This window comes from Acyrthosiphon pisum, chromosome A3, assembly GCF_005508785.2.
Source record: "Acyrthosiphon pisum isolate AL4f chromosome A3, pea_aphid_22Mar2018_4r6ur, whole genome shotgun sequence".
Taxonomy (NCBI): domain Eukaryota; kingdom Metazoa; phylum Arthropoda; class Insecta; order Hemiptera; family Aphididae; genus Acyrthosiphon; species Acyrthosiphon pisum.
Genome location: NC_042496.1, coordinates 11,419,054 through 11,441,895, shown reverse-complemented (window position 1 = coordinate 11,441,895; position 22,842 = coordinate 11,419,054). Strand labels below are relative to the sequence as shown.

At 29.4% G+C, this 22,842-nt stretch overlaps 1 protein-coding gene across 1 annotated transcript in view; it reads left to right on the top strand.

Moving 5' to 3' along the window:
* The window catches only part of LOC100571599 (lachesin), a gene marked incomplete at its 3' end in the record, with an annotated part of 39,740 nt that overhangs the window by 3,363 nt on the left and 13,535 nt on the right, over positions 1–22,842 (top strand). The window contains 1 exon segment of the mRNA XM_003248120.4: positions 13,680–13,816. Coding sequence (XP_003248168.2) covers positions 13,680–13,816 — 137 coding nt within the window.

Genomic DNA, 22,842 nt, shown 5'->3' with positions numbered 1-22,842 from the left:
TGAAAGTACCTATCTATAATCCATAATATGTAGATTGCCCATGTCGGTCGAATTAGTTCACAAAGCGAGATACACCGATGATGGACTTGGTTAATAATAATAACATCGAGATACACAGAGTTATACGTAGGTAACTCTTATTTTTCTGGACGAAGTCGGGTTTTACAGCTAGTATCATATAAAATAAATAAAATTGGTACAGACGATTTAGTAATGTATACAGTTTTATTCATGAAAGTAACAAAATATATTATTATCCTGAAGTGGTAGGAAAAAATATCTTTAACATTAATATTATAATACCTATATATTAATAATAATAATGTTTGCAATCATCAATATAACGTATTGGTATAGCCATGGCAACAGATTCGTGACTGGTAATATTTTTTACGAAGGTTAGGTTAGGTTAGAAATTGAATTACTAATACAAGAATGGAATTTAAAATAACTGAAAGTTCGATGGTGTAGATAGTAATAAGTGTTCGTATTATAATCGTATTATAGAATAATATAATATAGGTGGTATATTATTGCAATGAATTCTGTTTATAAATAATAATTTAACACTTACAAATATTATATTTAATTACAAACAAATGCGGTATAATATCTTTCAAGTTGGGCGGTGGTTGTGATGGTACTACACTACTATTATGGTGTAGTGCATCTGTTTTCACACCTATTTGCACATGTGTTTACCCTTTTGCCCCTTGCACCGTTCCCGTCTATATGGCTTTGGAATTTCTTCGCATAGATTGATGGCAAGATGCTATATAGGAAAAATATTCTACGTAAACCTCTATCCAGGGAAAAGTACAGATTATTTTGTACATTTTTTAAATTTTAAATTAATTTTTTTGTGTCAGCTCTCCGCATATCCAACGGTTTTTTCCGCTTTTAACACCGCTTCATTCCTACACGCTTCCGATTTAAAAAGGGATTCCTGACCTCGTGACCGTCCACAGAAATGCGTTCGTTCTTTTTTTACAACAATCTATATAATACTACAGTTGCGACGTGTACCATCGCCGTTCGTGCTTCGACGTTTAAGTATAATAATATACTTCGTATAAATACTCATAGGATTTCTGTTATTGCCCATTGTTTGGTTTTTATCTATGTTCACGTTAGTAGTCAATACCACCAAATGTAATATCATATAGTAAAATCTATACCTATAGTCAAAACTTCCTCTCGAACAACATACTGCGAGGGGTGAGTGGGGCCACTTTACGATTTATATTTATTCACGAAAAATATCTTATAATATTATGACAACGAACGCGCGAGTATTTATATAATATATTTTTTCTATACCTGTTTTTCGTACGTATACGCCCTAATCATATATTTATACGTTTTTGATTTTCTAAATTTGGTTATCTCAGATTTGTTCTTGAAACCTAGTTGTAATAATATTTTAAAGATTGTAGCTAGCTGGCGCCTGGCTATGTGTATAATACCAATTTTGGTAAAAATCTACTTGTCTTTTGTTTATGTGTTTATTGCAGACTATAGAGATAGTATTCCTTAATATTTTAAAAATATATGCGTATGATCAATAGTAGCTACAATATTGGTTAATAACACATAATATAATATATTTATGTGGGAACAATATTTGAATGGGTCATTTAAAAAGAAAATTTATTTGTCTTAGAATAATAGCTGATATTTGATGTTTAATAGATTTTGATATTGCCATAACAAAAATCACTCAAATATTTATAACATTTTTGATTTTGTTCTTATGATGATCAGTAATGTAGTCCCCAATATTCTCTTCATAGGCCCCTCATACGCGTGCTTTCCTACGAGGCCATTTTTAGAATTCCATCATCTATAAATATTTCGTTGGCCGGACAACAACAACTGCTAATGTTTCTTGCTCGGTATATAAATTAGAGTTATTTTTTACGGTCCGATCATCAAATAACTTACAATCAACTGCTTCCTGTCAATCATTTGCACATGTTACTGTAATAATCAACTCACAGAAGAATCAAAAACAATAATCTAGTTAGATATTTTTCATTTTTTACACCCATTATAATATATAACATGTCATCAATTATTATACAAGTATACAACCCTTAACATTGATATACATATGTTTTATGTTATATTAATTTAGATTATTTTAATTAACATTATTTTCAATGTATTCTATTACATTTTTTTTATGTATTGATACTTGATGATTATGTTCATTACACAAATTATAAAGTAAAATTATATTACATCATGTAATTTTGCACGATTGCCAATCTTTTTTTTTTAAGTTTAAATATAATTTTTAATTCAGTTTATTCATTCATTCATACTTTTTTAGTTCGTTTATTTTAAAATCAGTTGCATTATAAGAATCGTTTTACTTATATTTACATTACTTAGCTATATATTATGTTATAGTGAAGCTCATTGATGCTCCCGCGTGTTTCTTAATATGTCTTTTATTTTGAATGGAATATAATAATATTATATTATAGTATGTATCGATAACATGTAAAACTCGAATATTAACTGGATTATATAGAATTATTATACCCACGAAAGTTACAGACAAGAGACTGATTTAGATACAATGGACGTTTTGGTTTCGAGGTTTTGTTTTAATTGTATAAATTATGCAAGTTGAAATTTAGAGCTCAATCCGAATCAGTTTACCTTAACGGAAACTTTTACTCGAGGGACCCGAATAATAGCAGACCAACGACGGGTGTGATACAAGACGCCAATTCCGTGAAATTCGATACGCTTGAAAGCGCTTAAACGGTAACGAGAATATTATGTTAGACACACACACTTCGGACACTTTTTTAATTGACTTTTCGATAGTGCTGTGCCGTGGTGACCCAATGCGAAATTCCGAAATCGATCTATGGTGCCGCACCCATTAACAACGACTATATTATTATATGAATGATTATTTTTAACTCACAATTATTTCTCAGTCGGCCGTCGGGTTTTGTGATTTCCAAAATAATATTTATTTTTAAGTTAAGTCTGAAGAATTTTTTCACATTTAGTTTTATGTTAAACTTTGTTTTTGTGATATACCCACGATGTGATAGATGATCCTTAGGTTTTAATTTTTTATTTTTCAATATATTATTATTACTTTGCTCTTTTAAACTTAAATGTTTATAAATAAGCCATAATAATACTACTATATCATTTTAGCCATTTTAAATCAAAATACAATGGATTTGTTCGTTTCATTAGGGAAAATATTTTCCACTATCTCTTTACTGCTCACTGGATAGTTTATATACAGTTCGAACGCTACAATGTATATTGTAGGCAAGTGTAGTATCATGGATCTGCGAACTTTCACGGACTACGTAGTATATAATAATATCATGAAACGAAAATAATCTACGTGCCACGTCGTATGGCACACGACGATATTTTAATACTATTATATTTGTTTATTATTATAATATAGTCACTTGGTTTTATATACGAGACCGGCCACCAGAGTCTGGTGTGGGTGGCGGAGGTGCAAGGCATATTTATGCCGCACGTTAGTACAAAACTCGGTATTGGCCATTAACAGCTGATGACGTCTGCGTAGCGTCTGTGCAGCTATTATAATAGGTATGTGTGTTGGAATATACGTAAAAATAAAGAGAAAGACCACAAAAAACAAACGGTCGCATTAACACTGCTATGTATGCGCCATGTGTACGTCCGAAGAATAATGCACGTCAGTGTAGAGTTGTAGGTGCGTATTTTAGGCGAGTGCCGCTCGCAGTCCATATGAATATTATCACACTGACCGGCGGCGCGGCGACGAGATGATAAATTATTGTAATGTACGAAGAAAGAAATATACCGCCGCTCATTCATTCCGTGTGTTTCGTGGTCGGACCGAACCGGATCCGAGAGTAGGAAAAACAATAGACGACAAATTCGGACGGTGTTAAATAATTATTACAATACCATTCGCCGTTGGCTGGCTGGCTGGCTGGCTGTCGTGTGCGCGAGATCGTGTACTTGCGCCGCGTGTCTGACGACATCTGTTCGTGTCTCCCCGCGCACCGTTTATTGTTATATTATTATTATTATTGCGAGCGGCAGTCGTATTTTACTACCTATATACAACTTCGTGTTATATCAACGGTATAGCGACTATGCTGGCCCGTCCTGATCGTATTGTGCATCTCCCGCGCGAGCCACAATACCATCATCATAATATTATTATATTATTATTATTATTATTATAGATATCTACACAGTGTGTAATATATTATTATTATACAACAATACGCATTATATTATTATTATAATATTATATTTTGTGTCCCCGTGCGGCCTTTGAAACGCGCGTTTACTACTCGCGTAGTATTATATAATGTGTCGGTGAACGTGAGTGTGTGTGTGTGTGTGTGTGTGTGACTCATTGACTGCGTCCGTCAAAAACTCCGGTCACCCTCCGGTCTCGTCGTGTATTTTATTGCACATTCAAAATAGAATTTTCCCCCTACCTTAACACTCGCCACCCAGGATCAACCACGGTATTAATACGTTCATATCGGTTAGCTGCAACGACCGTACCGCAAGAAGTTTTTATTGCCGCCTCCGATGTGCCGATGTTCATAATATAAACGCACTCGTTTCGTGCCGGTACAAAACCCTCCTTTGCGACGCGCGAAACACACTATACACAAATCACACTACACACAAAACAACCCTCGCTGATATTATTAAACTGAGCTTTAATATTATATATTGTGTGTGGGTGGGTGCGCCCACGGGATAGACGAACTTCCGAACGGAAACACAAGTACACACGGCGATCGAACGATACATGTAATCACTAGCTTTTTATTATACATAATATTATATTATTATATTATATACGGTTATGTGTTTTTATTTTACACGCGCCCCGAATCGACGAAGTTGACAATTTCCAACGTAATTGTTCGTAATAGTATTATGCGCTGAACACGAGAAGGTGGGTGAAAAAAACAAAATTAAAGTCACGTTAGATCGTGTCCGACTCAACAACACGTCGCATCTCCGTAACCATGTGCGACGATGAGATATTAATTATTAAAGACCGCCACTTCGCCACGTAATACCTATGTACGCTGAATAGTGAATGCATTAAAGTTTGAACCCCGCATACATAGTTGTCGAACCTACAGTCTTATGATTAAAATATTATATTTTGATTTTATTCTGTTACATCATGTTATCATGGCTTAAGAGTTTGTACCTATGCATTTTGTTATTTGTAGTGGAAAAAATCGAATATATTTTTGCACTTTATTAGTATAATATATTAGTTAATTATCTTGTATTTGTATTTCATATCTCTATTTCTACCCTAACAAAATGTTTCTGTAACCATAAAGTAATTATAGGAGCTCCTCCCTATATGCCGCATATTATTTTTCTTAGCTTTTTTTTTAACCCGAGTCGTCTGTTATTGGGTTGTTCGGAGGAACTATAATTATTGTAGTATTGCATTTTTAATTTTTTAGGGATTTATTAAACATTTTTTATGCATAAGAACAGATAAAAAAAATAGATAGATGGCGTATAAAATAGTAAAAAAACAATAAATATATCATTAATAAATTCGCCAACGTGTATTAAATGACTGTAAAAGCACTTTATTCATTAATATTATTATATATATACGTATATTTCATCACAATCAATTCAAAAATTAATTATCTAGTATATCTGTCATACATAAAAAAAATAGTATCATAAAAATAATTATCAAACTTTAGTTTTTCGTTAAAATTAAAATTAAAGTAGGTAGGTACCCAGTTTAATATTATTTGTTGGAAGGTATTATAAATTCAAATATTATCTTTGTATTTTTTTCATACACTTTATACAAATTGCATCCTAGTAATGGCATTCGAATCTAATATTGTTCTATTTGATTATCAATAAAATTAGTTTCAATTGTTTACAGGATCTATTTTATTTTATTTAAAATAGTATTGAACTGTTGTCATCTCTTATTATTCATAATAAGGAATTGTTGTATGCTTTTTCGTTTTTATCTAAAATAATAAATTAAATATTTCATAGGTATAGTATATAAGATGTAAAAAAATATTTTCTAGATTAAGAAAACCCAAAACTTCTATATAACAATATGTATATAAATCCATTAACAACCAACAATTATTTTCAAACATATAGAACCACTTCTGAATTATTGTTCGTTATCATACTACCTGAACTGAAAATGGGAGGCAGTTTGTGTGCTAATATGTAATTATTTAAACCTTTTTTAGATGATAAAACCGAGATGGATTTTAGATTGAGAAAATTCGAGTGACCTCGCTAATTCTTGTTCATTATATACTTAAAACAATTAATAAACAAAAAAAATGCTATATTAAATATACCTATTACCTAAAAGTCACTATTTTACAATTGAAAAAATCATAATAGAAAAAATATTCAGTTTAATAACCAATAGAAATATGAAAATCTGTTGGTACTGTATATAGTATATATGTAATATGTATGATTATAATTTTCTAGTAAAACACATTAACTATAGATGTTGTGTTAAAGTGGTAAAACCATTATAAAAGCTCTGTTAAAATAATTATTTTATAATATACATAATATAATATTGAATTAATTGTGTCAATTGTGGATTGTTCAGGCGTATAAACAAATCTATAGACAATATGCAAAACAAATTAAAGACTGTCTAATAAATTTGCCAGTTTGGTTTAGCTAAGATTTACTAAAACTCAGTCTTCGATATTCCGCCATCAAACCTATCCCGAGGTCAACAAAGCTGGACTAGTATAGTTTCCATCGCACCTATAGTATCTTATATATCTTTCCCGGGTTATAAAAAATAATTTTTTGTCCATTTAAATATAATTTTGTTAAATGTTTATAATCATAATATAGTTCAATTTGATTAGTCTTAACTTTTTATATTCCAAATCCTTCAGCTCCGGGCTCCAATAAAAAAAAAATAAAATGTGCAAGTTGAAATAACTTTATGTTTACTAATATTTATATTTTATAATGTACCTACCTATAACATATTCATATAGAGTTTATTATTTTGTTTGTAAGTTCATGCTGTTGATTATTATTCAATCTATCTAAAGTCTAAACTCTGAAGGTATATGTTACTAAATATTTAGTGTCAATTAAACATTTGTAATGTGATTGCCAATTCCTAACATAATATTATTCGTTTAATTTTATCCTGGGGCTAAACAACTTTATTTTATAGTTCAAAAGATAACGAAATCCAGAAAAGAAAATGTTTAAATTCTACATTTCGTATTTGATAATGCTCGCATTAAGCAAATTAAATCGTCAGTGAAGCCTTTGATAAAATTAAAAGAAACATAATTTTATCTCGCAATGTAAAAATAAATCAAATTAAAATCAGTTTATTAAGACATGTCGTTTTGAATTATTATAAATTGATAGAATTAGTTTTGTAGTTTTGTATAATATGAATTTATTAATTAATATAGAAATTATTATAGCTATTAATATAGTTATTAAATAGTAGGTATGTATTTATTAACTTAGGATTCATTTATAACATTTTCATGACGATCATTAATATAATAATATGGGTCTATAGTTACATAATCGTAAAACAATAATTTAGTTACAAACATTCAAATTGTAACCATATACATAATTTTTTTTAAGCCACTGCATGAATTAGTATTATTATTTTTATTATTTTTATTATTATCCTGACCTTGGATTTATTAAGTTGTTTTTTTTTAATATGCATGGAAAATTGTCTATAAATAAAATTTGTTGGCATCATTGGAAGGGATTTACTTTATGTGATATTGTACAACATTATTAAAAGTTGTAACATAATTATATCAAAAAAATTGAAATTTTTACATATTGTCTACCTACCAACCTACTTATTAAATTATTTATATATTGAAAAAATAAATTAAATATTGAACTAGACAACATTTTTTTATTATCTACTGATGAAATTGATGAATAAAAATTGTGTATGTACCATGAGATTAAATCATTTTTTCAAATAAATTAAAAAAAGTTTAGACATACCTATTTTAACTTTTCACCAAAGAATACCACTCACATTGAAATGTTGTTGAGAAAAATGTTTGTGTTTAATTTTATTAATCGTAATTTTAAATTTTAAAGTACCTACAGTTAAAACATTATACATTCAAATTACAATTAGTATGTTATTTTTTCACAAATATATAAAGTTTTAATGTGAAAGAAATAAAAATTCTAAAAACATTACACATTGAAGTAGGTAGACAATATACCTGACAAAATAATTATTATTTTACATTCAGATTATCGAGATTATTCAATTATTATGTGTCAAACTCCAACATAATTGTATTAATACTTTGTGAATGCATTCATGGGCACTAATAGTATTAATTTTAAAATGTGATTAAAATCTAACTGTTAGATAAATAATTAAAAAAATAAAACTTAAAAAAATCAAACTTCTTTTAAAATTCTATTCTTCGAGACAGTTGGATAATTTTTATTACAAATTTAAATCCCCTTAGGTAAACTATTACTACTTGAATTTTAAATGAAATAAGGAGTTTAAGGAAATATATAATAATGAACTAAATTCTTCCATAAATGTATTCATTTTTTAAGTTTTTTCATTTTAATATCTTGTGAAAATTAAAACAATTCATCGTTCCATCGTCGTTCCGCATCGTTAAAGTGAAATTGCAAAACTTTTATTTATATTATACGTGTATTTAAAGAAATAAAAGTTTTAGTATTTTTGTAGCAAATATAATTATTTCTTTGATTAGATTATGAACAATGAACTCGCTAAAAATTAAATATTTATTATATTGTTTAAATTGAATTCTTTATCATGAATTTATCAAATACTATTCAACAATTTATTATAACTTACAAAGTATAACCGTTAATTTAAATTCATTTTTGTTTTGTTGTGTACCTACAATATTGTCGTGGTAGAATTTACAATTTTTTTTTCATGGTTCACCTATAATAACTTTTGTGTTTGTACCTGTAAGTCTGTTAACACACATTTAGTTTGGTCATTTGCATATTACTATATTAGTGGTAATGTGGGACCTTGTTAGCGCGCATAGTGATAAATGCGATCTCATAATTTCAGATAGTGATAAATGCCTTTTACAAAACGCTGCTTGTCTATTATAACTGTTAAATTAGTTAGTCTGGGTGGACGGGCGCTGTTCTATATTTTAATAGATAGTGGACAGTTAAATTAAATGCTTGCTCGCCCGGACCTTAATAAGAGGTTTTTGGAATTATTAGTGGCAGACCCGCATGCCCCCACCATCTGCTATCGTCCTACACATTACAGGTGGTATGGTAGTTTTATTTAAAACTACTGCTGTTTACAAAAATACACCCTCGGGTATTGGCCGTCCTATTGTTATTACCCTCTGTAACGTTTCGATATGCGCGTGTAGATTTTAAGGATATAATTTCGGAAATTTAAATTTAACCCCCAGGGAAATTTTGCTCGACGATATGACACGTGAACTCAAATTGAAAGAAAATGTCATATTGTAACCAAGTACATGTTTGATTGAATGACATGTTATGTACTGATACGTATAATCATGTACCTACTGCAGTTCATAATGTCGATCCAGTTTACAGAAATACCTCTCTGTATACATTTTGTCATTACGACGTATAGGTAGGTACCTGAAACTCGTGAGTCATAATGTGTTATGCGTAGGTATTTAAATTATTTATTATAATATTATATATAATAATTCCATGTTTTAATTCTTATAAACTCGTAAAGTACAATAAAGATTGGTAGTAAGTGTTAAATGTTAATGTATTTAAAAAAAGGGTCATGAAGAAATTTTTTGTAAGCCAGTATATAGGGGTTTTAATAGTGCATGAAATCCATAAAAGTAAAAACCAGAAGAATTATTGTAGAGTTTAATGCAAATATAACATAGTTAAATGAAAGAAAATAATGAAAAAATTGAAATAAAATGTATTTTCACACTAATGACGTTCTCTAAATATTTTTTAACGTTTCCTCAATTTGTCTTCGTGTACTTGGTGATATATTTTTATAATCTCGTATTTATTTATTCAAAATAAGACGTGATTTTATGTTATTCTCGGTAGTAAGACTTGATGTACTTTGAGTGTCTTCTAAAAGCATTCCATAGCGCTTTAATCCACCACGTTTCCCGAGATGCAACTAATGGTAGTAGATTTAACACACTCATACATTTTGATAGGCCCCAAAAAGCAGTAGGTGGCAGATGCCTGAATGGTGGTTGGGGGATAGGGTCAAAAAACGACTACTTTTGACATGAACTGTTTTTACGGTCCTTATCAATCTTATGTTTTAGAGCATGTGAGCCGGTGGTTTACCGTATGCGCCATTATTACTTTTAAAAGTAATTAAAGCCCGCTGGGTGAGAGTCTCCTTGATGGATTGCCCGTCGGCAGATGGTCACCAATTTACGAGACATGTTTCCCTATTATCTGTGACCACAACCGAAACGGTTTATAAACAATTAAAAAATGTATATATATTATAAAATAATAATAAATTACATTAAAAAAAACCAAACAAACAAAATTATCGACATAATTTGTTGTGGGTTCTTTTTTCCATTCGCGTTGGATGTATTCAATTTCACGGCGCATCTAAACTCTTCACGGCTGGCTTACGCGTGGCTAAACACTGACTCCCATCATCGTTGGTGTGCCGCAATCGATATAAAATGGTTCGAAATTTTTATGAAGACGAAAGATAAAAAAAACCTATCTAGAAACTCGCTAGAATGACTAGTGATGTGTTGGGACGTGATGTCGAACGCGAGAGAAATTTTGATATGAGCAATTTCGGAAACAAATAAACGCACGTAAGCACTGATTATATAGTTTTCTTTACGCTTCAAACGAAAAATAAATGAATACTCTCTTAAATATATTATATTCCAGTAGTAGATTTACTTTAGACGTTTTATTTTTCGAAATATTTATGAATTATGAATTATTTAATTTTATTATTATATTAAATGTGGAATATTATAGATTATTATATTATTTTATGATCATACTTTAACATATATTGTTTAATATTATTATCCTTTTGTCTATTTAAGAGAAAAGAAAACTTGCTAACGGATAACTGAATAAAATAAAACCCGTTGATACCTAATTAATTTGAGACCATTTTTAGACTAACTAAGATTGCACAAGATATTTTGTCTAAGTAAATTAATTGATTATTGATTTTTAATAATTTATTTAATGACACTTTTTGCTGTATTTCTAAAAGAAAGTAATAACTAAGTAATGTTTTTAGTTCAGAAAGAGTATATATTTTTATTTTCATGCGCGATTTATTTAATTTTTAAAACCTTTTTTTTTTTGGTTTTCTTGTATATTAAACAAATTATGAATAAACTATCATGATTTACTTTAAGTTATTATCTTAGACTACTAGTTGCTGAGTTATGGAGAGGTAAAGTTTTTAGGGTTTTCACCCTTCTTAAACACAAACAAATATTCATTGTCTCATAAACAGTTTATAGGTAACTATGAAAATGTAAATCGTTTTTTTGTATAATAATTAATAAATGTATATTTTGTATTACGTATGTGAATAACTACATAAACCAAATTCATATTCATATAGGTATAAGTATACCTTAAATATATTTCTTATGTAAGGGTTGAATGTTTGAAAAATTGGATTTCATTTGGGATGCAATTTAGAAGTAGGTAGGTACATATTATAATAATTTAATTACATAATAATTGTAAATTATAATACTAATAATGGAAATAAAGACTGCTGAGTTAATTAAATGTACCAATTTTAATTTAAGAACATTTAATCCATACTAATTATAAATGTGTTGTGTTGAACATAATATTAAAATGATGCAGTCGTTCAATGTTGTGTTTTTACTACCTAATCATTATTTTTATACATGTTATAATATTATTATTATCACATTAACTATTTTAATACCTACTTTAGTTACCAGTAGGTAAAATTAAACTCATTTAACTTCGTGTAATTTATAATTAAATATTTCATTTATTATGAGTGGATTTGAAAATGTATATTCATTATACAGCTTATAAGAACTTGAAAATGAATTAAAATATCAGGATTTATCAGTTTGATATTGAATTGCATTTTTTTTTCAAAAATAATTTTTATAGGTGGTTAATTGTTAAAATTAATATAAAAATAACAAACATTTTATACGATATAGAAAACATTTTTCTAGACTGTTATATGAAGGAGTAACAACAATTTAAATTAATAGATAAAATGTGATACCTACATTAAATGTAACTTTTACAATTCGAAAATTATGTTTTTTTTTTGATCCTAAGCTTATAGTGTTTTATTATTTGATAATGACAAAAACGTTAATAAGTATGAAAGTACTTAAATTGTTGTATTTGATGTGATTAAATTTTTATCAATGGAATATTTTTTTAAAAACATTTATTATTTATATTAATTATTTTTGATATGGAATATACTATGTTTTTTTTTTACATAGGTAGGTACTATCTAATATCAACCATCTTATTGTACCTATAATGTAATATAAAACGATTTAACATAAACCAGTTACAATAGTAGTGTCAACAATAACTGTATTTTAAATTTATTTATACAATGAGTTTGTTTGTTTTATCAATTGTAATAAAAATATCATGGAAATCATTTAATAATATGTTTTTGAAAGTCGTAGTTTGTTCAAAAACAATGGAATTAAAAGTGCTTTTTGGTAGACTAAATTATGTTTGAAGAGGGAAAAACAAAATTCTATGTAATTTTGCATATATACATTATACAGTGTAAACAATATTGTCAGTATACAAAAAAGAACAGCATAATACGAAAACACGTATTTTTATGTCATTCCTTTGAACTTTGAAGTCAGTGAGAGGTTGTGCCTAAAGCGCAATATGTGGGGTGTTAAAATGCACACTTGCAGTTTTGTCTCTCAGTACAAAGTTCAACCACTAACAATCTCAATTATTTAGTTAATTAAGATTTTTTTTTTCATTAAAATTCACCAATTCGAAATAGTTGTTGGACAACAAACAATTTGCATTCATGAATTCTCATTATCTCATTGAATACGCGTATTATTTATAGAACATTATCATCTCTATCGTCGATACACCACGGCATTGTAAATCCATTAGCAATATACATATACGATGCTAGTGTGGACACGGGCTTAAGGTCCCAGCCAAATTAGCCGGTTGCACGTTATTTAGCGACCACCCACGATAGAGCTCATAATATCAGAGGTTTGGCAAGATTGATGATGTCCCAGATGATCATCGTTTCCTTGTTAATGCCTTTGCCTCATATAGCAAAAATATGAATGAAAGAGACAACGAGAGAGAGAGAGAGAGAGAGAGAGAGGAAACCTCAGCCCTCGTCACCAAGTTATGTCAGGCGGAGGAGTAGAAAAACCACCAACACCCGTTACTTAACGGATTATGATATTACCCCGAACATACAGCCCATATCTATACATTGTACATAGGAGAAAATAAAACAACAAACATTTAAAAAAAAAATTATTGTTTTTGCTGTGCGAAAACTCTCATTATAGAATGTAATGAAGATTCATGTTGTTTTAATTTAATTTGTTTCTACTTAGTTGCAGGTAGTGTAATAAAAAAAAAAGCCGATGAACAACTGAAAACGTATTTTGAAAATGCACCACAAAATGTGTTCGCGTCCGCAGGCCAAAACGTCCTACTGCCATGCCGGGTGAGGCATTTAAACGATAAAGTGGTAAGTGCACTTGATGTATCGTATAACATAAGCATATAATATAGCTATTAGCAACAATACATAATGCATAAAAATTGTTGATGTCTTTTTAAAGTGCAGTTACAGCTGGATGACTGTTTTTGAAATTCTAACGATTTATTAAATCGAACAAATTTTCCACGCGATTTTTAATAAATGAACTGTATAGTTATATTTTATTTAAAAGAATAATACTAGTCAAAGACAGTCATTGGCATAGACTTCATATAATAATATGTATTATTGAATGAATGCATGGTATATTACGTTTATATTATCTCAACATTGTTGATTTATTAGAAAACTTTACTTTAGTTATAAGTTAAAAGTATGTTTTGTTTGATTTATTCAGACAATTATTATTATTATATTGACATAGCTTAATAATTTTACCACTTGTTTTTTTTTATGAAGAAGAAACTATTGCTATTGTTAGAAAATTAAATAAAAATATTATTACCATTAAGATGATACATTTAAAATGTGTACAAACTAAATTGTAAATTTGCAAGTATCTACTAAATATTCAAATATAAACAATCATTTTTACAAATAATTTGAATACCTACCTAAAACAACAATTTCAATTTATTTTTACTTAGTTGTAATGAAAGCGTTTAATTGATTCAATATTTATGTTAATTTTAGTATTTTTATAAATATTTAAAAAAATATATGATATAGAGTTATGGTTGAATATAAAGTAATAATATGTACCTCCTAGTGAAGAATTAATGCTTGTGACATTCTGGTTCGAACATCGAAGAGTATAAGTATACAGAGAATTTAGAATCGGTCACTTTTTCAGTTTTACTATGAAATATTTACAGATATCGTATTGTGCATACTTATACTGGAGAACCATTAAGACCTAAACAATGCACTGTATATACATTAGTACATTACTAATGGTTGAAAACAATTATTATACTCTAGTAGTGTTTAAAAGGGTTTTCTGAATTCAAGTGATTTGAAGTGAACTCTTGCTAGAAGAATGGCACAAAATAAAGTGGATAGATAGGTACCTAACAAGATAAATATTCTATAATACCTGTTTGTGGTTTTGGATGTCACTTGGTCTCTTTCGCAGACCTTTTCAAGACTTCGAGTGATTTCGTATTGGGTATTTTCATATTAAATACAATCTGGCCCTTAATTAATTATTTTTTAAAATTCACCAATAAAGGTATAAATGTAAAAATAAATTAGTTCGTATTTTTTTTTATTTATAAATTATTACTGCAAAATTTATACTCTTCACCATTACAAACCTTTTTAGTATACATAATTTATACTTTATGATGCACTTTAGGATAAGTTCATGGTGGTGAGTGTTCAGAATATGATGAAATCAAAGGAATAGGAAATTATTCAATGATTGAAATATGTATCTATAATTAATATTATAAATTATAATTAGCCACCATAAAGTTTTGACCAAAATATTTTTGTATCTCTGGTTGATATTTTAATATTAAATTCATAATATATTAAAATATATAGTGGATTATGTTAATTATTTTGAATTAAAAATGAATCATTAGTTAAAAACTTAAAAATAAATATTAAATAATAATACTCTTAGTTTCTTTATATAAGAAAAAATATTTATGATGACATGTACACAAGTCCGGATTAAGACCTCTAACAGCCCAGGGGTGGATATTTGGTTGTGGGCCCCCATAAATGGAGAAAACAAAGTACAGTCTTGTTCGTATCACTGTTTGAACATTATAATATTGGAATTTAACGAACAAATAACTTTATAATTACTCACTGTGAAGAAATAATATAAGAAGTGCCGGATCTTAAATTCTGAGAGGCCGGTAACAAAAGACAATTGGGGATTCTTAAAAAAAATTGCCATTGAGGTCCTAATTACTTATTTTTATTTAAAAAATGTATTTTCAACTATCTGTACAAATACCCATTTGCACTCTGGAAAAAATGAACAAATATGAAATATGATGCTATATTGGTGTATCGTCGTTCACGGCCAAATCGGTGGTCTGTGTACCTTGCATTGTGAATTAATTCGACCAAGGTAAGTAATATATTTTTTGAGCATAGTTCAAGTACTATTCATTTTCCTGTTATCTCTAAGAACAATTTCTGAAATTGCTGTCAAATTCTGTAGAGCAGTTTTTGAGTATATAAGCTACAATAGAAATTACTAATTTGGAACCCTTATTAGTGTAACTTAATTAGTAAAATTGAACGTATTCAAAACCAACTTTTACGTGTGCCAGGCGCTAGCATTTAAAACAAACAAATTAGGTACATCTCTCGAGCAACTAGCAACTGCTAGTTTAGTTTAATATCGTACCTATCACTTAAAAAAAAGACAATTTAATGATGTGCTCTGGCTTTACAAATTACTAAACCTTCAAATTGACTGTTCAGAATTACCGAGTCAAGTACTTTTAAGGTTAGGTTAGGTTAAAACTAATCTTAAAACTCGTGTATCTCAAACATTCTACATAAATACCTAATCAACAGAATAAAATAACCGTTTTTTCGCTCCGAATAATTGAATTTCTAGTTACGGGAAATTTATTGAAACATTTCGACTTCGACAATGATAACTTAACCAGGATAAAATGCTTAGTTTATTCATAAATATATAATTATCCTTGTTATCTTGTTATTAATTTAGTTCATATCATAGATTTGTACAATAACCAACTATTAAATATTAAGTTTTAGGTATATTAAGTTTTATGTTGTATTGTATTAACTGTACTGGGCTCAATATGGGCGTTTATTATCTAAAATAAAAATAATAAATAAATACGGACAGTAATCAATTGCAACTCTATATTATATAAACAACAAATATTTGATTTTATATTTTTGTTAGCCAAAATAAAATTCCAATGCGAGCCACTCATATAGTAACCAAATATGGGTTGAAAACGAAGATATAAACACTCTCCTAGTCTCAAGGAATGTGCGTGCAAAATGTTTTGCTAGTTGGTTCAGTAGTTTCCAAGTCTATTAGCCCCATATATACATACATTAATTTATTAACTTATAAGTATAAAATAAATCTCAATGTGTCCAAATAATCCATAAAATATTACTATCAATTGCACGTGGTACTATATGAACGTCTATACTCTATAACGTATACTACTATGGTACACCTACTATGCTATTATAGTATTATCAGTGGTTTGACTTGGGGAGTGGCTGAGAGGGTTTGTATGAAAGTTATTGTAAACGTCAATAATGTTATATAAGCTCCGTTTATATTGGTGGTTTATCCGGTACTTACTGAATATCAGCAATGGCCATTGATGAATTATATACCAAAATAATATTTAAAATTAATTAATAATATTACCACAGACTATATGTAAATATAGTCATATAGTCTGTCAGTCTGTGATATTACTTTCATTAAATTTAAAGTAAAAATGTTACCTTTTTAAAATAATATAATTTAATAGTTGGAACACGTTGTTATTATTTTAATGCTTAAGGTACTTACGTATTAGTCACCTAAAATAAAAGTTAAAATTTGTAGGTCTGATTTTCAATATATTTTCTATATTCATAAGATAAATAATAAGATTTTAATTACCTTTTTAATCATATTAAATAAATCATTTGTTAGTAACATTTTAATGGTCAATTATCATATAATAAAAGTGTCTTTAATAGGTATTAAATTTAGACTCACTTTAATTTTATATTAAACTAGCTGAATTAACAGGAAAAAAAAATTGTGATGTCCGTGATATTCGCTTGTGATTATGTGAGTACTGAGTAGTATATTATCAGGTTGGAAATCTACTTTCGGTAGATCGCGGACCCCGTGTGGTGCGTACGTAAGTGCATAATTTAACTCTAAAGTATCAAAGTTATACAAAGTTTGTTGTTTTTACTTAATTTAACCTATGACGGATTGGACACAATCCGGTGGTTTTTCATCGTCCGGAAAAAATTATCAATTAATACAAAATCCTAACCTAACAGTACTAAAAAAAAAAAAAAACCAAAAAACTAAAAACCCAAAATTCGTATGTATAAATAAAGAAGTAATCAGTAAAAATAAGAAAGAAAACAATGTAAAAACAATGCAAGAAATAAGTTCACCAAAACCATGGTTCGAATTCGATACATTCTGTACTAAATTGCATAAAAGTGCCACTTATCGCTCTTATAATAATAATAACTATTAAATCTCAAAACCTCTGTTTGAGCACCTCCACGGGTTGGATCTACCGGGTCCAATAATTGTAAATCTAAATCATTCCGGAACCACCCAAACACACACAAACAATTTCAACAAAATAGGTCCTGCCGTTTAGGAATACATAAAGAAGTAAAGAACACAGACAAACAGACAAACATTAATTTATATATATATTATATTATATTATAGTCTATAGATGTAAACGATATAATATTATGGAAAAATGTGGAAAGAAAAGGTTTATACGTATTTTGACTAGATGTATAACTGACAACCTGCCACTAGTACTTTTAGAATCAAACCATCTTTGTGAAGAATACTATATTATATATAAATAAAAATGTGAGGCAAAATTTATTTACAGAAATATGTGTGCAATTTCATGCAATACGATCAAAGAAAACATATTCTTTGATGTCAAATATTTCGTCAGTAAATGCAACAATAAGTGTTGTAAGAGTTTTATAAAAAAAATTTATATTTATATTGTCATGTAAATATTATGTACATAAATACATAATAATTAAGGGAGCAAGTATACCTGTTATACGTTTAAGTTTTATATATAATATACACCATTGTGTTACTATGTGACAAACATATTATATACTTATTAGTTATTTCGACACAATGAGTCAATTTATTTTATATTGGTTTTAATAATAATATTTATTATTATTAATGCAATAAGCCTGTGTATTTTAGTACAGAGTGTTCACCACGGTTTCGGTGGACCAATTTTTTTCCATTTTTTGATACTTTCACTTACGATGATACACTTTGATTATACACTTACGTACGCATCATGCGTGGTCTGCGATCCACCGCAGATAGATTGCCTACCTGATAATATACTGCTCGCATAATCACAAGCGAATCTCACGACAATGCCAGTCGGCGGAATGGCTATAAATTAAAATATAATATAATTATTTACCTACACTTAAAACGACATTGCTTTCACAGCGTGTTATATCCAAAATGAGTCGGACAATCACAAACGCCTAACAATAGCAAAGCATTGCCGCGTCAGCTAGTATACATATATTGTTATTTATGAACCAAGTTCAAAAATGTATTATTTTATTTGTCGATGGATAATAGATACTTACTTATTTTCCATACTAAAAAAACATCAGCTCAGTTTTTTAAAATACAAAAAACATTTATATAAAATAATATGTGTATACTGTTAAAATGTGTCAATATATAATTATTGTTTTTAATAAATAACTTTGAAAATTGATTATATAAAGGTATTATATTATGGTAACGAGACATTGGCTGCAGGTACAAAGCAATATCAATATTATTCAATACTATGATATTCTCTTCCACTGTAGGTGCGCTTATCAATTAATTTGTTTTCAACAAACTCTAAAGTAGATACTATAACAATGGACGCATATGTAATGTATAACTTAATATTATTATATTATATTGTATCATATTATAATACCTAGACTGTAATAATTACAGTTTAATTATTAAACATTTGATAAAGACCATGTTATAAAATGAAATACGGTTAGGTACCTACGATATGAAAAATAAACTATAGAACGATTCGTTCATAAATAAAGTAGGTATATCTACAACAAATTTCTATAGTATTTTAGTTACCTATACATAAATACATACACGGAGAAGTGGAAAGCTATAAAGTTTTTGTTCTGATGGAGTTTGAGTACTATTTCTTTTTATGTATATAAATATATATTTTATTGGTTCAACTTGCATTATATATTTCAAAATATATCGAACAAATGATAAACTTTAGTAGAAAAGAGGATCATTGTATGAAAAAAAATATAGCTTATATATCATGATAGGTTGGCTTCTACTTACCCTAAAACAATATATTAATGTTTTAGTGCATGCACGTCAAAAATGTCTTCCCCCCGAGATTTGTTACATTCGAAAGAGGTTTTCTTCGTCCTACTATATTCCTACAACTACTTTAAAATTTCGTGTATGATATCGTATAACCCTTTCGGAGGGAACTTTTAAACTTTTACGACATGATGAAAACTTGTTTTTCCAAATGGTTTTGAACAGGGATAGTAGATTTTGATTCAGAATGGTAGAATATATGGTCCAAATAATATTATATATTAGGTTTATATGCAGGAATTGTATAACACTATAGTGTTATATAGTCTATATAACGGTATATCTCTTATATATAGGTATGAGATAGAATCGATCAAAAGTAAAATATTAATTATTAATAACATATTTAAACGTTATTATTACAGCTATAGTAAGACCAAGTATGATTTTTAGTCAAAATTATCAGACAATTTTGTTTTTTATTTTAAAATTGTAAAATAGTGATAAATGTTAATACAATAATAATTGCATATTTATTATAATCGTTATTTTGTTGTTAAATATTTAATATTGTCAGTATAACTTTTCTATACATAATACTAATACGATTAATACGAAAATTATATACGATGGTAGATCCGGTGTCGATTAAGTCGTTCTATACTAGATGACATTTTATTTTTATAGATGTATAAAACTATTGTATATTGCGATATAAATGAAAACGAATTATTCATAAATGAAAAAGCACAAGTAATAATATTATGAAATAAGGCAGAGATCACGCCGATAAATAATAATAAAAAAAATCTACATGTATGATTGCGGTTATAGCACTCGCAAAAATAATATTTCTAAAAAAACATAAAAAGGGGGGAAAAACTCTAAAACTAAAAAAAATTCCGTCTACGGCACGGGGGTGGTCTTTGACGTTTGGTTTCGTCAGCATACATAATATATAATATGTGGGTTTATACGCCGGTGACCTGCCCGCTATATATATATATATACCTACGTGCATTATACCTCTTGTTCTATTTTTCATTCCCGAAACACGACACGACACGGTAAAGGTACCGGCCAACTGCTCCTCGCCCCTGCAAGTAAATGCACGTAACGTTCGCCGACTATATTTGTATAATATATTATATACAAGCAGTGGTAGTGGCGTCGGTACGGATGACGTTTTAATGAGCGTCCCGTACACGCCAAAGTGCGCGCGTAATGGATCTAATTGAAAAGCTCCGGCGCATCATTAAAATCCCAGCGCCGAGTCGGGGGTGCTACACACACACATATTATATAGTATGAATAAAAGTAGAGGCCGTCATAGTTACGAAATACGCAAGAGCAGCTTATGACGTGTATAGTAGTAATGTTCGTAGTAGAAGTTGTAGTGCAGGTTCAGCGGTTGTAGTATATTATAATCATTATTGTATTAGCGTACAGTATTTTTGGGAAGTAGGGGGGGAGACCTAAAAATTACAGTGTGCAGTGATTTAGAAGATATTATTATTGGCTGACTATAAGTTTTTCGAAATATTTCAGATAAGGATTAAAAACAATCACAGGCATTTAAAATATAAGTCATGACTTTCGACGAGCAAAGTCCCGCAGAAATTAATATGCGTAGATATCGTGAAATGCCAACGAAGGGATTTTGTAATTTTTAAATATATTATCTTGAAAATATATACAGTGTTATTATTAATTACGGTTCTAATTCGTAATAAAATATGTATAAATCATAAAAATATATTCTTTTATATTATTTATATACTTGGGTAACCTAGTCATTGAGAATGGACTATAAAAGTAACACCGCTATTGTATCATACGGTTTAAGTTAATTTAGATTACTTTGTGGAAGTCTGGGCCGGAGGGGTGCCAAAATCTAGGTACACTTCTACCCCAATGTATACACACCACTGGCTGTAGAAGTAAACGTATTAGAAGTGTTAGTAGTTGGAGTTATATTATATAATATGGCATTGACGACGGCGGTGTTGGTAAGAACAACGCATATCCGATGTAGGTACATATAGGTAGATGTGGGTCGGTTATCAGTGCGTTTGTGTGTGTGTGTGTGTGTGTGTGAGGCGGAAAGGCGGGCCCTGTAAAACCGTTCGTGTCGTCGGCGGCGGTGGCGGTGTGATGAGATGCGATCGTGGGGAGAGTCGTGCCGGTCATTAGAGGGTCTGCTGACGTTATGAATAATCCGCAAGCATGGCACAGACACAAAGGGAGGTCGGAAACGACACACACGCACTCACTCGCACGCTTCAGAAACACTTTTCACCCGGGAGATTCTCCCCCTTACCACCGCGCCGCATCTATCTCATCACGCCGTCACCCTTGGTACTTATTGTGGGCGATCTATGATTATGTTCGTCCATATCCCCACACACCTCTACCAACCATCACGCTTAAGCGTACACCTGTGTCGTGGTTTCCGGCTGGTTCCGGTTTCCGATAACAGTGCGAGGGAGGGTATTTCCATTAAAAACATTTTTTTTTCTTTTTTATTTACATATATTCCTCGCTTTGGCCGACCATTCACACCTTGTAATAATAATAGTTTACGCATATGTTTAAAATGTGCAGTAACATCTATCCTTAATATCATAATATTATTCAAGATGATTCTTTTTAGGCGAATTTGTTCGATTATGCAGTCAAATATTCGTAATAAATTATAATTTTTATTGTTTTATTACTGAGCGGCTTTGCCTGGCTTCGCTCGCCAACCATTTTTTTTACGTAGCGTGCACTTTTCGTCTGCTATTCTTTCTATCCATCTTAAAATGTACAAAATAACTCTAATATTCTCCCCATGGTAGTTATTTGACGAAACTGTATAAACAAAACTTTTTTGTATGATAAAGCGATAGCAATTATTTTTTTAAAACATGGTCACTCATGTATTATGTCCTCTTCACACTTTTATTTTTATTTAAAATAGTATCAACTATGA